Source organism: Electrophorus electricus, chromosome 17 (genome assembly GCF_013358815.1).
Source record: "Electrophorus electricus isolate fEleEle1 chromosome 17, fEleEle1.pri, whole genome shotgun sequence".
In the NCBI taxonomy this organism is placed as follows: domain Eukaryota; kingdom Metazoa; phylum Chordata; class Actinopteri; order Gymnotiformes; family Gymnotidae; genus Electrophorus; species Electrophorus electricus.
Window position 1 is genome coordinate 14610043 of NC_049551.1, and position 17500 is coordinate 14627542.

General features: G+C 43.4%; 2 protein-coding genes across 6 annotated transcripts in view; one reads left to right on the forward strand and one right to left on the reverse strand.

Annotated features, from left to right (window-relative positions):
* Positions 1-8795, forward strand: part of gdpd5a (glycerophosphodiester phosphodiesterase domain containing 5a) — a 24402-nt gene extending 15607 nt beyond the window's left edge. For 2 of the 4 annotated variants that reach the window (XM_027021390.2, XM_027021389.2), the window contains 9 exons: positions 344-426; positions 1127-1277; positions 1560-1781; positions 2852-3009; positions 5780-5927; positions 6052-6134; positions 6586-6600; positions 7172-7284; positions 7584-8795. In XM_027021390.2, coding sequence (XP_026877191.2) covers positions 344-426; positions 1127-1277; positions 1560-1781; positions 2852-3009; positions 5780-5927; positions 6052-6134; positions 6586-6600; positions 7172-7284; positions 7584-7642 — 1032 coding nt within the window. In that variant the 3' untranslated portion in view covers positions 7643-8795. The remainder of the gene's footprint in view (positions 1-343; positions 427-1126; positions 1278-1559; positions 1782-2851; positions 3010-5779; positions 5928-6051; positions 6135-6585; positions 6601-7171; positions 7285-7583) is intronic. The other 2 variants (XM_027021391.2, XM_027021392.2) reach the window with 2 other exon arrangements.
* Positions 8796-10440: 1645 nt separating this feature from the next.
* Positions 10441-17500, reverse strand: part of samsn1b (SAM domain, SH3 domain and nuclear localisation signals 1b) — a 10903-nt gene continuing 3843 nt past the window's right edge. Inside the window, exons 1-9 of one of the 2 annotated variants that reach the window (XM_035535981.1) lie at positions 15811-16676; positions 14550-15597; positions 14154-14234; positions 13911-14039; positions 13129-13252; positions 12706-12851; positions 12406-12612; positions 11825-11975; positions 10441-10884 (exon numbers count right to left, since the gene is read on the reverse strand). In XM_035535981.1, coding sequence (XP_035391874.1) covers positions 10730-10884; positions 11825-11975; positions 12406-12612; positions 12706-12851; positions 13129-13252; positions 13911-14039; positions 14154-14234; positions 14550-14603 — 1047 coding nt within the window. In that variant the 5' untranslated portion in view covers positions 14604-15597; positions 15811-16676 and the 3' untranslated portion in view covers positions 10441-10729. Of the gene's footprint in view, positions 10885-11824; positions 11976-12405; positions 12613-12705; positions 12852-13128; positions 13253-13910; positions 14040-14153; positions 14235-14549; positions 15598-15810; positions 16677-17500 lie in introns of those variants that run through there. The other variant, XM_027021378.2, reaches the window with a different exon arrangement.

Here is a 17500-nt window from a genome sequence, read left to right on the forward strand (position 1 = left end):
CTTTTTCTGGGATTCCCCCCCCAACCAAGTCATGGTATATACCAAGCGTCGAATGGAAAATAATTGACGAATCGATATATATTTTGTTCTGCCCTTCTCCGTGATGAAACAACATCTGATACTCTGCTAAAGAACACCATCCACAGTGTAACCTATGGTGCCCAACGTTTGGTGTCTTTCAGCGTCAGACACCGTCGCCCAGGCGACCCAGTTGAGGTTGGGCAAGGGTGTCTGATGATGATGTTCTTCTCAGTAACGCAGTAACGCAGGTGAAAACTCCATTAGCGTTTTTCTCTACCCTGCTAGACATATCAATGCCAGGCTACTTTTCCCTGTCTATTAGCTCGCTCCGGAGAACACCATCATGTCCTTCAACAAAGCCTTGCAACAGAAGGTCATTGCGTTTGAGGCTGATGTCACCATCAGGTAACTCTTCTCTCACCATTTCCCTCCATATCTGATATTAAAGAAGCTGCATGATCTGGCTTCTCTTGTTTGCAAATCCAAAAACCAAAGCAATCTGCCTACACTGTCCAGAGAATAATTTCAGGCTTGAGTGTTATTTATTTCTCTCAGTAGAACAAGTCAAACAATGTCGCTGCAGCTGTGTGGCACTGCCCACATGACCATCACACTTGCCAACGCTAGCAGCATCGATCCAAGAGCATCTCAGGTCACTAGCTAGTGACCCAAACAGTGAAGAGAGTGGTAAATGGGGCGAAGCCACTGAGCTTTCTGCTGCTCTCTGGATTATGGAGGGCTTGCGATTAAGATGCTTGCCCCCTAGTGGGTGTGACCGCCCTGCCCTCTGACCTGCAGGCTCGACCTGCGTCTCTCTCTGTCTGGCTTCCCATGCCCTACATCAGGCGCTGCGGTGCTATGGGTCAAACAGACAGGTTTTCGAAATTCTTGGCTGCAGGCGTGCAGATGCAAGGATGGGTGTCTGTGCACACGGAACGGGACCGCCGTGAAGGGGAGTAAATACTCTCCGCAAAGCCCATTTGTCTTGTGAGGTCAATAACAGTGATTTGCGGCAGCCGCACTGCGAACCCGGAAGCCCTTTCTTCTAACGATCCTTTCTTCTTTGTAAGGGGAGAGACTGAGCCCTGTTCCTCCTCCTCTACAGCATGGATGGAGTGCCCTTCCTAATGCGCGACCACACCCTCCGCCGCACCACGGATGTGGCAAGCCGCTTTCCCGGGCGCCAACATGAAGACGCCTCGCTCTTCAACTGGACTGAGATCCGTTCTCTCAACGCTGGTGTCTGGTTCCTGAGGGTAACGGCATGCGCACCCCTGCGGGACGTTCTCTCCCGCACTTTCTCACACACTCTTGGCCCTTTTTTCCCTGTGTGGTTTCTGAGGAATCCCTGGCATGCTCGGCATCCAGCGGTGGTGTTTACGGTGGTGTGTATGGAAGTGTTTATTGCAAGGTGTATTTCGGTATTTTGAGACTATCTAGCCAGAGTGCATTGCCATTGGGGTGAATTCTGCCATGACCTTCACCTCTGTCTTCTGGATTTGTTTTGTTTCTTTGCTGGTATGTTTATTGTCCCTCAGAATGACCCTTACTGGACCGTGAAGTTCATTTCTACTAGAGACTACGGCCGGGCGGTTAACCAGACGGTGTGTAGCTTGGTGGAGCTGCTACGCCTGGCTGCCAAATCGAACTGCTCTGTTCTTTTCAGCCTGCGCATACCCGCACCTGAACACCCCCGCCACAAGCTCTGGATCAGTGACGTGCAAAAGGCTGTCCAGCGTTCGGGCATCCAGCCAGAACAAGTGAGGGACAAACACCCTGCATGTAGCAGTAGTAGTAGTAATTGCACTACTGACAGTTATAATAGTAATAGCACTAGCAGTGGTACTAGCAGTGTTGTAGTAGTGGTAGTAATTTGTAGTTATAGTGATAGTAGTAGTAATAGCACTAGCACTGATAGTTATATTACTAGTAGTGATAGTAGTACTTATAGTACTAATAGTTATAATAGTTTGGGGATTTGTGTTTTTTCTTAATACACACACTTAATACACATGTTTCTGCTTCCACTCCCAGTTCGTCCTGGCAATCCGACAAATCTAGATGCTTAAGATATCAGAAAAATAGTTGTCGCCCACCCTGTTTGTTGTGCCACCATTGTGTATGCTAGTCCAAATGCAATGACCAGAGCAGGACATGACAGCAGGCTTGGAGGCGGAAGCTGTTTCTATATCAACAGGCCCCTGTGGCTGTTTCTATATCAACAGGCTCCTGTGGCTGTTTCTATATCAACAGACTCCTGTGGCATCTCCTGGGTTGTGTCGAGTACATGGGGGCTGCTGTCACAGACACATTGCGAACTTGTAACATGGGAATGCAGATAATGAAGTTCCCAGGATATTAGGCACTCAGTTTGTCATTGCTTAGCATTTTGTGTGTGTGTGTGCGTATTCATTAATTTTGCCATCATGTTTTCTCAATATACACAGAATTGTCATGACTGTGTAAGAGTAGTTTTATGTACTGTAGTAGCCTACATGTAGGTTTTTTTGTTTTGCAGTGCAGCGGCGGGCTGGAAGGGTTGATATTACATACTGTAGTGCATTCAGGCTCTAGTGTGGACTGACAGGGCTGGATGTGTTAAGATGCTCTTCATTCTCTGTAGCCCTCATACTGCGGTTAGTTCATGCCACTGTGTAGTTTTCAACACTACTACACTGCTCGGTCTGTTGGATGTTGGATTTTACTCTTAATGACTCAGTGCTGTGTTGAATGTGAACACAACACAGTTAATTAAGTTCATGATGTTTTTATAAGGGCCATTTTTTTAATTGGATTTTTGTGTGATTTGTGTGTGTGTGTGTGTGTGTAGGTGATGTGGACACAAGACTCGTACAGGTACCAGGTGCGAGCTTCTGCACCCCTACTGCATCAAACAGTGAAGGAGATGCTTCCTGTGGACGGGCTGAAGGAAAAGGCCACTCACACCCTCAGCCTGCACTACAGCAAAGCCACAGTGGCCGAAATCAGGTACACGCACTACACACACTACACACACACACACACAAGCAAATATATATATATATATGGAAAAAAATTATATATGGTGGAGTGAGAGTAAATGGTTTTTGACCTGGTAGACTTTTACTGCTGGTAGTAAACGGTTCTATATTGAAGGCCATTAATGAGAAAGTGTGAGCTGTCCAGTGATATCCTTAAGAAAAAATAATGAATGTAAAATTGTACTGAGAACTGATATCAAAGCAGTCAGGAAGGCACTTATGTGTAAAAGAAAAAAACATTTGATATATTAGAAAATGTTTCATTTCGTGCACATTGAGTATTTGAAAGCAGACGATAGTGAACAATAATTAGCTGAAGTAACCATTCTAACAAAGCACTTCTGAAGAGTATGTAAGCAAATGATGTTACTTTTGAATGTACTAGCCCTAATAATATTACAGTATGAGAGGTAAAGATAAATCAATGTGTAATACAAGTTAAGAAGTATTTTTGTGGCAGTATGTAATTGATTCTTCTGATGACACCAATATTATATAGCTATTTTATGTGAAATTAAGGAAATATGCAGTACAATCTACCATGGACCTGAGTTAATGTGACGATTATGCATTTTTTATTTTTAGAGATGAAAAAGCATATATTTAATTTATTAGCTCTAAACCAGTGATCAGTATTTTCTAATTCTTAAATAAATAAAAATGTAAAGTTTGTAGATGAGATTTATATTTTTTCTGATAGAAAAATATTGATGTCATTAGGAAACAAACAATACCTTCTTTGCTGCCAATTAAAGATCATTAACATATATTAGAACGATACGGGTCCCAATATTGACACTTGATGAATTCCACAATCTACATTCTTTATTCTACATTTTTATTTTATATTCTCTGCCATAAACACAGTTTTCTATTTGATAAATACCTTTTGAACCATTTGAACTTCACATTTTGAATGCCATATTCTTTTGTTATAGGACACTATGATTAAAATGTGTCAAATGCTTTGGATAAGTCAGTAAAGACTCCTACAGTTATTTCATTGTTGTCGACTACATACACACACACACACGCACACACACACACACACACACACACACACACAACCCACACACACACATGCCTATATGCATACACATTTAAAAATTTGGATTTATATGTAGGATCAGAGGCTCAGAACAAAATGTAAATATGTGTGTAGTCATTATGCATTCATTATGAAGTCATTTAACTGCCTGCCAAGTTACACTGTAAGCATACAAACAATATATAGGCTGCCAGTAATAGTTCATACTGAACAGTACTTTGCTGTTCTCAAGTTCAACAATCTGTAAACCCCTTAAACACCTTCTGTCGATGTGCTGAGACCATAAAAAAAACATGTTGCAAAGACAACCAAAGAGACATTCTGTTTCACAGTTAAAACGTGTAATCATGTTTTCATTACAAACCTAATTACTTTTTCATCATTCACATTTTGTAAGCTGTCATGTGATACCAAATGGTCGGATATGACCAGCAGGCTTCCTGCAGGCATAGGCCAGTCCGGTGTTGGCACTGATGGAACTGATAGTACTCCAGTATATCATGCCCACGTCTACCAATGTTCAGGTTATGTGAAGTTGCGTTACTGATCAGGTCTGCCTCTACAAGAACGTGTGGACCTGTGATCAATGCATTGCTAATTTTTACTGACTGTGCGTGTGTGTGTGTGTGTGTGTGTGTGTGTGTGTGTGTGTGTGTGTAAAACTGAACTGGAGCAATGCACAGAATCAGGCCCTTCTAACAATAAAAAGGGATGGGGAAATTCATAAACTTATTTTATAGAGTAAAATTAAAAAACACTAATGTATTCATATAAGCAACTTTACATGTTCTTGGTTACTACAGGTTGCGATACTATCCGAGAGTGGCACTAATCTAATCTGCTCATTAATATGGCTGCAGGGATTCACTGCTGTGTACACGCCTACGTACTCCTTCTGGTGCTATTTCGAAGGGTTCTGAAATCCAAGTGAAATACAAGCAAAATGACAGGAAATATAACCAATTAAATTTGTGTTTTTTTCTTTTTTTGGGTGCGGGCCTATAGGAGCCTGTCCGTGCTCTGCATTCTGAAGAATGGGCTATGTCATTTATTAGAAAAACTAAAATCACTGTCTATGTACTCGCTACCTTTGCCAGCTAGAATTGACTGGTGATTATAAGTGAGACAGCCATTATGTAGGACCTAATTGAAAAGACTTTGTCAAGGCTAGCCTTCACTGGAAATCTAAAAGTTATTTAATGAGGCCAGCCAACACCTTCCTAGCCATAATAGAAAATGTTATGTGCAGAGTTTAGCTCTCAAACTGTGAGGTATTCCTGGCTAACAGCTAGCCTGCAGCATGCACTGTACATTTGTTCTGTCGACTGTAGTTGCGTTTTGAGGATTGCTGAGCTGCATTTTGGAATTCAGACAATAAGGGTACACTTTTTTTGGGGGGGGGGGGGGGGGGTATTTAGAAGGACTAGCTCAACACGCAGCACACAAACACACACTCAGTCTCTCTCTCTCTCTCTCTCTCTCTCTCTCTCTCACACACACACACACACACACACACACACACACACACACACACACACTCCTGTCACCTTGCCTCAAGAATATCAGCAAGATTTGGAAATTAATTAAAAGACTAAAAGTGTGTGTTTGATGTACGGTCACCTCGTGTGTACACGCTCAACACTCGTGTGTGTGTGTGTGTGTGCGTGTGCGTGCGCATGTGAGAGAGCAGGCGCCTCAGAGACAGTAACGTCAGCCTGAACGTGTACCCGGTGAACGAGCCGTGGCTCTTTTCGGTGCTGTGGTGCAGCGGAGTGGAATCCGTCTCCTCTGACGCTCCTCACGTCCTCTGCAAAGTGCCTCACCCCATCTGGCTTATGGTGAGCAGACCTGCAGGCCACGCCTCCCCCACAGCACAGCTCAGGGTCCTGGAAGCTGCTCCGATAACGCTATGCCATCATCTAGTGGCGAGACACTGCAATAACAGTTGCTCTTGTGTTTCAGAGTCCAGATGAATACTGCTTGATATGGGTGACGTCCGATCTTGTATCCGCAGCAATTGTGATAGGAATATTTATATTGCAAAAGTAAGTATCTGTCAGAAAAATAACTGAAATTTAATGTTTTCTAGACTTATTTAAAAGGACTGTCACCTGATCTGCCAGTCATATGGTAGCATTTATTATAAATATGTTAATCTCCCTTCTTTGTGTAAAAATAAATTGTAAAAAAAAAAATTTTTAAGTGACTTTTTAAAAATAATTTGCTATGGAAATGACCACCAGCTTGACATGGCAGTGCAAACACATATTCATATACACATGAAGTAAGGGCTTGTGTATTAAGAAGTTTGTGTATGCTTGCTTTTTCTCAGCTACAAGAATGGCTGCTTCTGATGCTTCTGAACTGACTGCAATGCTCTGTTTTCCTTCTTTTCCTCCCTCTCTCTCTCTCTCTCTCTCTCTCTCTCTCTCTTCCTGTCTTTCGTCTCTGCTCTCTGCATGTCTCGTCCCTCCGCTGCTTGCTGCAATGTCTCAGCTATCACACGATCAGGTAACCAGGGTTACACCAGGGGCCAGACAGCCAATAGCCACTGGCCATGTCTAAAAGCCATTTCGGCCCTTCCCAGCCACTTCCTCTATTTGTTTGTGTTTCTTTCCTTTCCTCTGGTCTTGTGCTTACATCTTAGTCCTGTGTCACTGTTATCGTCCACCCAGTATTGCTACACAAATTTAAAGTCTCTCCCCGCAAAATTGCACTCATCGTTTTCATCTTTTATTATATGCTTAGCCTATGTTTGACTCTCGGGCCAACAGCCTTTACCAAAACGGCATTACATTTGTCCCAGAAGGAAGCGAGAGCCACAATTTCTCAATTTCACACAATTTCACAATTTCAGTGAGAAGGTCCCTTCCGGGGGCGTATATGCTACGGTGGGGGGTTGCTTGGTGCGGTGCCTGCAGTGGGAAGTGGCCTCACTCGGGGTGGGGGTGTTACTGTGGGTGGCTGGAGCAGGTGTGGCCTTTGCGGGCGTCTGTATGCCGGTGCGGGTGGTGCCCGGCTTGGCGGCTGCAGTGGGAGTGGCCTTTACGGGTGCATGTATGTGTGTGGTGGTGCTCTACAGGTGGAGGATGAGTGGAATGCGGAGCTACAACCCGGAGCAGATCATGCTGAGTGCTGTGGCACGCAAGCCCGGCCGTGATGTCAACATCATGAAGGAGAAACTAATTTTCTCAGGTGATATTGGGAGCGGGGCCGCATTAACCCATCAGCCTCACCGCTATGGCACTGCAGCAGCTAAATCGAATTACCGCAGTAAAAAATGTTACTGAAATGTGTGCAATCGTCAAATAGCGTTACACAGTGAGCCAGATGGCAAAGTGACAAACTGCAGCAGTTTCATCCTCCACCTCTCTCCTTCAGTCTGTCTGTCTCTCTAACAGCCTTTGAATACTTCCTGCTTCCTACCGCCAAGCTAACTGTACTCTCTTGCCTTTCTAATGCTATTGCTGTCGTGTTTTCCCTCCTTTGTTTAGAAATAAACAACAGCAACGGTAGCACAGACGAGCTCTCCATGTACGTCGACCGCAGCTAGGAGGGACCGGGGTGTGTGTTTTGGCAAGCCCCTGTCCTCCGTTTCCTGCTACATCGGACGTCTGCATCGGACGCCTTTTGAAAGCCAGACTTTCTGTTTGTTTTTGGTTTTCGTCCCGTGGGCCGAAAGTCTTGCAGCTGCGCATGACATGCACTGGTTTGCCGAAAGACCAGCGAAGAACTTTACTGACCTTAGTGTGGAAGTGAGCTTATGGGCATGTGAACGGCAGGCACACTGCAGCATCTTTTTAAAAACCGAGTCAGACAGTGGAAGCAGCACCGGCCCTGTCGCTAGACTGCGCGCGTGTGTGTGTGTGTGTGTGTGTGTGTCTGTGTGTGTGTCTGTGTGTGTGTGTGTTTTGAGAATAGCACATAGCACTGAACTCTTTTATTGTGTTTCAGCCACTCGCCTCCAGCAGTGAGTCTGCTTACTGTAATTGTATTGACTATTTATGTAATAGTACCGCCTCGTGTTTTGTTATGTATTAAAATGTATTTGACATGAAGTATTGCTACAGCGGTAGTGTGTATAGTTTGAACAGAAATCATTTCCTGCAATTGTTGGGGAGAAATATTAATATCTAATTATTAGTGAATCATTCACCTAAAGTATATCTGTGGATCAGAAATTATTTCTGCCTCATAGTCCAAGCTTTCAAAGGAGGCTAAAATAAATTTGGCAGGAAATCCTCCGGTCTACAGGAGGAAAATTATTTGTACTTAGAACTAGGTTTGTACTGTGGGTAGATATTTTTTTACAAGGTTGTACTAATGAGCTATACTGAAAGTTGCAGTAGTTGACAGTGAAATGCCTGTCTTCCTAGGTAGGGCACGTGAAGTAGTGTATGTTCTGCTTTGAGAGTAAGGCCTCTATGACATGTGATGAATGTATTGTGTTGTTTTTTTTCTTCTTCATTAATGGAGCAATTTTTAAAACGAGACACGATTTACTGTGTTGATGGGGAAATAAATGGAGTAAGCTGCACTGTGGTCTCCAGTTTCACTGTGCTTCTGTCTGAAAGAACACAGCACTGGGTGGGATGTGACATCATTTGATCACCTTTACCAATGAATGGGAATGGAAGTGGAATCTGAACAGGGATTTTACACAGTGATTTTCTCATATCATTAAATGTCACGTTTGTCCAACTGGAGAGTGTTCTTATGCCGTTTCATTTGAGATAAAGAACACCAGCACTCACAGGCCATGGGGCTACCACATGAGGTATGATCAGAAGACAAATTCATGTTGATCAGCCATACTGTGTTGTTAATGGTGGTTAAGATAAAGGGAAACAAACATCTGCAGTAAAGCTCTGGTACTATTCAGAGAGGGATGGTCTGACCCTTCATTTATTTGACATGGAATTACATGATGTATACTTGTTACTTGTATACTTGTTTACTTGTTAAAAATATCACAGAGGTTTATAGAGTAATTAAGTCAAAATCAAAAAGGTCATTAACCCTTTGCACTCCCAAGGACCTAGGCCCAGACTCCTCTTAGAACTGCATATTAGTTTCTGTGCTATTGAATAATTCCCAGAAGTTAATGAATAAGATTAATAACCAAACGTGCTGCTCAATATATAATTTGTTAATCAATATCACCCCCTCAGTACTGTTACTGCAGATGGCTGAATTATGCAAATTAGCTCTTTAACACATCATATTTCTTATGTGCTTGAGTGCTGTGCACAGCAGGACCAGAGTCAGATACTGCGGAGTGTTCTGTGGGGGTTCTGGGGAATCGCAGCACTAATGCAAATATGATGCACCAGATGAGCCTCTTTTATGGCTGTTAAAGGAAAGATAGGAATTCTGTCAGGATGAAGAAGAAAATAATGCTAAATCACAGTGGGCTAGCTCTTTGGACAGTGAAAAAATGGATTTAACAGCAAATACGCGAGCTCCCATGTAAGAAGAATCCTAAAAATGCAAATAATGCTGTACATGTGACTCAAAAGGGGGGGAAGAAGCGCAGGTGTGTGGAAGGTGCTACAGGTTTACGATTGATGAGAGTAAAGTTTACATAAGCTTTACACAACGTAAGCATGACCCATTTTACACTGAAAGTGCAGAAATACTGCCAAAATAAATTAGTCGATTACTTTGAAATTGAGTTCCCTAGACAGTTCGAGTACACCGTGTGCCCAGAAAAGCAAGATTAACGGGATTACAAAGAAATGTAAAAATCAGTATGTGAATTCCAACACTAGAGGGCGACAAGAAATAGCAACGGGGCTGTTTGACAGCTTTACACAAAAGAAATTCCCCACTCGCCCTCCTCCGGCCGATCTTTGTCCTTCAAGCTCAGGTCCTCTACCAGAGGCCTGGGAGCTCGAGGGTCTGGCGTCGTGCCTTAGCTGTTCCCAGGATGGAGAGCTCAGATGTTATGCTTATCTTTGCGGCTGCGGATCAATAATTGCTTGATTTCTACCACCGTTTATTGTATGATATTTTTGGTATATAATTACGTAATTTAAGTAATCAAATCATAGCTTTAGTAGCTTCCTTCCTTACGCTATGTGTGACTCTTTTTGCCCTTACAAGTCACTGTACGCGATCAGGCTAGTTTTTTCCGGTCTTCATCTCGGTGAATATTTCTTTTTGCAATTGTTGGTCAGCAGATGTCAGTGTCAGAGGTATGAGGCGCTGCACTTATGTCCTTAATCCAAATCCAAGTCAGCCTATATAACGGTACATTTGTGCTTTCTTTCTCAGTAGAAATGTGCTCTTTGTGAAAATAATTTTGTAAGCCTCCCCTCATAGAAAAAAAAAAAAAGAAAAACGTGTGTGTCAATTTTCCTTCCTCCTGACAAGCATGAGTGACGTTCTTTTATTGCAGAAAATATACCAGCAGTATTTAGCGGTTCTTTCACATATTATTTACAATACATGGTATTTGGTAACTTCCAAATGCTCAAAGTATGACTGTTCAAGTGTACTATTGCACAATACTATACATAAACATGTTTACATTGCATTTGCAGACAGAATCTCAATTCAGGAGTCCATTCGCGGTTTGTAAAGGTGCCAAGATTCCACATACACAGGATGAAACCACAAAAGCAAAAATAGCAACTTGTCAGTTCCCACAGCACTGGTCTGCATCCTCTCTGCTGTTGTCGGAGCAGTCAGATGCTACGTAGCAACCTGAATCTCTGGGGCAGTCGTTCGGTTTTGCGTTAGCGCCCTCGCTAGCAGATCCTTGCGCGTCGCTGTCGTCTTTCTGATTGTGGTCTGAAACAGAAACAGCAAAGCTTTCAATGGCCAAAGGGACAAGTACTAATGAAGACTATGTATACTGCATATTTAGTAGGCTTTATTAACACACTAGCACAAAGGTTGTGTTTGGCAGTATGTCTGATGCATGTTCGAGGTTCTCCTTATGACCTTAGGGAAACAAGGTGACAGATCTAGTATCTAAACCACAGCAAATTCACACTCACTACCAAAAGCTCATTTCCTGTCAGAAACGAGACTTTCAACATGACCTGCATGTCCCCACTGACTCTGACTTTGTACACACCGCGTTTTTTTCACTTCTCTAGAATTAGAGTTTTACAATCCCAGGGTTGATGTATTACGAGCAAGGTTTCCTGGGTTAGCAAGCAAACTATGAATTTGGGGCTTTTAACCAAACCCATTAACTATGGCAATTTGTGTGTGTGTGTGTGTGTGTGTGTGTGTGTGTGTGTGTGTGTGTGTGTGTGTGTGTGTGTGTGTGTGTGCGCGTATTCATTAATTTTGCCATCATGTTTTCTCAATATACACAGAATTGTCATGACTGTGTAAGAGTACTTTTATGTACTGTAGTAGCCTACGTGTAGGTTTTTTTGTTTTGCAGTGCAGCGGCGGGCTGGAAGGGTTGATATTACATACTGTAGTGCATTCAGGCTCTAGTGTGGACTGACAGGGCTGGATGTGTTAAGATGCTCTTCATTCTCTGTAGCCCTCATACTGCGGTTAGTTCATGCCACTGTGTAGTTTTCAACACTACTACACTGCTCGGTCTGTTGGATGTTGGATTTTACTCCTAATGACTCAGTGCTGTGTTAAATATGACGTTTATGATGTTTGGAACCTTTGTAAGGGCCATTTTCGGTAGCTGTGTTTTTGTGTGATTTGTTGTGGTTGTGTGTGTGTGGGTGGGGGGGGGGGGGGGGCTCCCTTCACTCACATTCTGAATCCTGCAGCGACTGGGTGACTGCCAGTAGTCTGAGTCTCTGCTCCGGGTCAGTCACATTCAGCTCGATCAGATGCTGTTCCATCAGATCCTTTAGGTCTTCCACTGTCTGATATCCATTTAACAGCAACGCAGACTCCAGCTCCTGCAGGGTAGATGGGTCCTAGCAGCTTTAGATGACTCAGAATCATAAAAACATAAAAACATAAAAGCAAGGAAGGTTTTCATATCCAGTGGTTTACAGTGTCAAGTGTTGCGATCACATTAATTATTTGAATTCTTTTTAATACTCTTCAAATTTTCATAAAAGTCATATATTTTTTTACATTTTTCTTAATTGTTTGGCACTGATATATTAAGGGAAAAAGGACCTTGTCCTTTGTCATGTTTACCAGGACAGGATAACTACTTCCTGGTTGTAATTCAGTACTAAGCCTAAAACAGATCCTGTCCTATGTGGGATTCTCATCAAAACCATGAAGTAAATGTTCTATTGGTTGTTGCTGTTCTCTATCTTCCAGAATGCCATGTTTGAAAAACAAGGTTTTAGGTGACATTTCCCTATTGAAAGGCACCTCAAGGTTGAGTCTTTCCAGGAGCTCATGGAGAGTCTTTGGCCGCGGTCTCCTGCTCCTGCTGTGGTCATGTGACCTGTGTACCGCTGCAGGCTCTTCTACCAGGACATCCACGTAGATGAACTTAAAGTTGCCCACTTTACCATTCAACATGCCCGTCCATATGCCCATGGGCGGCTTACTGATGATGTCGATCACGTCTCCTGCCTATGACAGGGCATTCAGCAGAATGAGCTGTGGAATGAGTTTCAGACCTGGCTACTGACTCCTTACTCACTTGGTTTTTATGCAAATGGTCACCTTGAGTTTGAGGTACTCTGTGTCATATGGGCTTGGGAGGAAATCTGTGTGCGCTTTTGCCCTGCCGCAGAACTGGCCTGTAAAAGCCTGCTCTTCCTCCAGCCTCAGATCATGACCAGAGGCCACAGAGCCACTGATGACACCGCCTATTGATTAGAAACAGTCCGTCACCTTGCGGAACATCTAGTAATAATCCTTTACAAACAGATCTTTTTTTTTCTCTTCAAACTGGCCTCAATATTAAACCACACTGCCTACATTCAGTGTGGTTTAACATATGGCTGTTTCATCCCTGGCAGCAGTCAACAGAAAGCAGTGATGGAAGCAAACCACACATTATCAGATCCTTGAAAGCACTGGCCCCATATGAGGGTCTGAGGCTGGCTGTAGCCCTCAGGTGCTCCATGGACATGGGAAGCTTACCGGAGGAGCTCTGCTCGCCGTGTGGGCTTTCCATGAAGTTTCTGGACTTTGGGCAGCCTTTGGCTAAAGCATCACTCGGGTCGGTATCCCCTTCCTCCTTGTGGTCTCTTCCCTTGTCCCCTCCCTGTGTGAACCACAGAACAACAGACAAAGTTCTGTTCACATGGTTCCACCACTATGGCCACTAGTGGTCAACTGGTGAAGCTGACCACCATCAAGAAGAGGAGATCCTGGAGTGTCAAACGCTGAGGTCACCCCATGGCTGATTCGCTGCATGGCAAAGCAGCTCTGGATGTTATTTTACACAAGGACATGATGTGGCTCTAGAAAAGTCTAATATATATATATATATATATATATATATATATATATATATATATATATACACGATTCCTCACATACACTGTAAAGATGCACTGCCACAGATTGTATTCCCTGAACACCTGGCCAACTGTAGGACTCCAGCAGGGCCTTTAAACATATCTTTTACTTTAAAACTTGAAAAAGTTTTTTTTCTTGAAAAAAAAACAACCAATATACCTTTTGAGATTGCAACTTTCTGCATTCACTTTAGTTTGTTTTGTGTAAATAATTTAAATAAATAAATTCTTGACATTTTTCTCAATTGCGACCACATATACCTGTTTTGTTAGACATTTCATGTCAGTGGTTGGAAAGTTGAGATGTTTTTCAGTGATAAGTTCAACACGAAACACAAAAACAGCAGACGCTGCAAAACTGGTGGGGGGGAGGGGAGCATTGCCTTCATATTAAGCACTCACCATTTCCTCTGATAGAGCATTAACATATTTTTTCCCCATCTTCTTACACATCGTCATGGAGATGGCTTTCATCTTCTTCCCTATCCCTCCCTTGTGCGGCTCTCCCTCAGGCAGCTCCCCCTTGGTTCCCTGCACACATGAAACCGTTCCTCAGTGACAGCAGTGTGAAGAAAGCTACGAGCCCGTTCACCTGTCTGAGGCCACCGCGTCTACGATAGAAGTGTGCGTCTGATTCACATTTACCCCAGAGCTTTCCTGCTCTTCAGCTTTGGTTTGTTGGGACTGGTGTCTGGAACAGTCGAATCTCCCAAAGCTTGTGGAGCGCTGTTTTTAAAAAACCAAAAAACCAAAAAGCACACAAGTTAAGTGCATCGCTGCTGTGTGATGTGATTCCATTCTGGGACTGACACTGAAAGAACAGTCTAGAGCTGCAGAGAACAAAATCACTTTTCATTAAATAATTTAAATCATTTGTTCACTTTTTCCTCCTTAGGCTTCATGCAGTCTTTGCCATATTGGCATAGAAACTCAAAAGAGGCTACAGCATTTCAGCCCAGCTCTGTATGGCATGCTGATAACAATTACTGTAAAGTAATAAAGCAGACAGACAATATTCCCATACATTTTGTTTTGGTTTACCTTTGGTTTATTCTTGGGTTTGTCCGAGACGTTTGAAGCTTTCCTCTGAAGCATGGCTCTTGTTTTTTTTCTGAGAAAAACTGTCTTTGCATGAACAAACGTACCGCATGCAGTTCTAAAGCATCTCGCAGAATGCAAGCACACACACACACACACACACACACACACACACACACGCACAAAGAGAGGGCCAAGCCTTCACTTCCTCATCTGCTCACAGGATGTGTACAGTGCCACTCACGCCCAGTCAAAGAGCTGTACGTTTGGCTTCAGGGCAACAGCAATATTTCGCATTACATTTGAAGTTGTAAGAGCATTGTGCATCACTATTATGTAATCAATATGGTCTGTTGAAGTGTCATTTAGGAAGTAGTTTTGCACAAATGCACAGGATAAAGCTTGACCAAGCACGTATGTCTGTTTCATTGCATTATTTTAACTGCTGCGCCTCTTTTTCATATGTTCTTTATATTCATATTTGACCCAGCAAATGATTTGAAACAACTCATTTTAATTGATTCATTTAAACTACATTAATTACATTGTCTATGTTAACTAACTTAATTATAATAATTTATAATTCAAGCTACAGTGCTTCTCCCCTGAGGTCCACCATACGAAAGTAAAACCAATATCTTCTAGTTATCTTTGCCCCGTGTACTAAGACAAGGGGGTGTAAGGGAATAACCCAATTTGCTGACAGAGTACAACCAGTTTGCATATAATTAGCATAACTCAAAGGACACCAGGCTAACTGGTCTAACTGCTAACCCCAAATTTCATAATGCAAATAAGATCATTCTTACTGGTCTAACAGTTAACCCCAGGTAACGTAATTCAAATGAGGCCGTGCTAAGCCAGCTTCCGTCAGTACTGGCCAGGTGAAGCGTTCCATCGGTCCTGTGGACTCACCACGAGGTCCGCTTCTCGGCTGGCTGGGTAGAACAGTGCTGGAGCCATGGGAGGAACTCTTTCTCATGGTTGTTTTTAGCCAGCCTTGTGTAGGTCACTGGCTTTCCTTCATTGGACGACAATTCCGTTACATGGGCTATAAGGAATTATGGGTGTTAGACTTATCTTTCGTCATGCACCATAGAAGGGCATTATGTATGGATGTAACTGCTCAACAGTTACATGTGAGCAATATCATTTGGTCAGATTTGAGCTTTAAACAACTGAAAGTAAGAAGACGCAGGTTTTAGAACCCGGGGAAGTGACTTGTGTTCCCCGAATGGAGTATCCCACCGGTGCTGTTCCTGACCTCCTCTGGGACACGCTTGCTACTCCGCTTCTTCCAAACGTGCTTCTTCAGCATGCCCTGTGCCTCACCCTCGCTGCCCTGCAGGCCACAGGGCATTATTTCAGCAGCTCGTAGGCATGTGAAAGGTTAAGGTAAGGACAATGGAGGACAAACCTTTTGTACTCTGTACTCTTTGTACTCTGTTGACTCCCGATTATGTTCCAGCCTCCCAGGTGCCTCTGGGACATGCTGGTCTATGTGCCTGGGGTCAGCAAGTACTGCAGCTCTCCACTTCAGAGAGCGATTAACCTCCAGTCGAGTGTTTCCAGTCTAGTCCTGGGAGACCTCTAGCCAGTCCACTTTTCTTTTTTTTTTCCTGGTTCAGCTCCAAACACACATCAGCCAGGGTTATCCAGCAGTGCAGAATGCTGGTTTACCTCGTCTATGTCTGTTCAAACATTAAAAACAGCTAAAGTGGGAGCTGACGGGGGAACCCCAAGGACTGGTTTAACATCTCTGCTCCGGCCAAACAGCTACAGAGCTCAGCGACCAGGGACCAGCTGCGAAACTTGCTTCAGACATTATAATTGTCCATTTGTGGAAATGTGCCAATGGAAGAAGCCCGCAGGCCGACAGGCCCTTAACAGCCGTAAAGAAGCCCGTCTGCTGCAGACGTGAGTGGGCACGGCAGAGCAGGCTGTGGGCTGGCCTCCATTCACTGGCTGCATGACCTTCTCCGACATGTGCAGGAGAGACCCAAACCACTCCGAGCCATCTGTGCTTAAGCTTCTAACAGCGAACATTTGTGCTAAGTAGTCGCTCCATGTTGAGACATGCGCTCTGCGTACATGGGTTGTTTTTGTTTTTTTTCTGAAAGCACCAAACCAGATGCCAGGGACCCTGAGTTCTGATTTGGCATTTGCTGCATGTTCGCCTGGAGAGCACATGCCACACGGGTGCCGGCTGAAAGCAGGCCCGCAAACATGATGTGAATTGTATGATACAGTCAGTCTGGTGGGATGGAACCACTGAGGCTGTTAGAGTGGGCAAACCAGGTCTTGTTGCTTGAGTTCCAAGTTTTCTATATTAAAGGTTTCAGATCTCAAAGTGCATACAAGACAAAAAATATCAAGGTATTTGGAGTAAAAATCTCCATTAAATTTAGTAGGAATTTCAACTTAATACACACAGAAGTTAATGAAGAGCATATGGTTGGTTTGGGTGGGTATCTTTCTAGAGTAGAGGTGACTTTTCTGACACTGAATGATGGCTAACACAGAGGAATTATACACAGCAGAATGGACCACATTAAGCAGATGGAGATTTTAATTGAGAAAAGATTATAGCATGCAGTGACACACTCTCTGATGGGCCCTCTCATTTGTCTAATGTTTGACACAGCATTACCATGGAGGAAAATGAATCGTAGAATTTGGCGCAGTGATGCAAAAGTGATGTAAATGAGCAGGATAGAAAGGAGCACTTTGGCTGTCAGACTGACACAGACATGTGGCTCTGGTTAATGTAAAGAGACCATATGAGGTCAGTGACACGGTTCTCTTTCACTTCACCAAAGCTTTTTGACTGTGCATGAATTTGCCAGATGAAGACGTTATTGGTCTGCCATAGACAAATAAAAAATGTAATTTCACTTTTGTGTATGACCTGACAAGAGCAACCTTTCAGTCTTTTCATCACAGTCGTCTCCAGT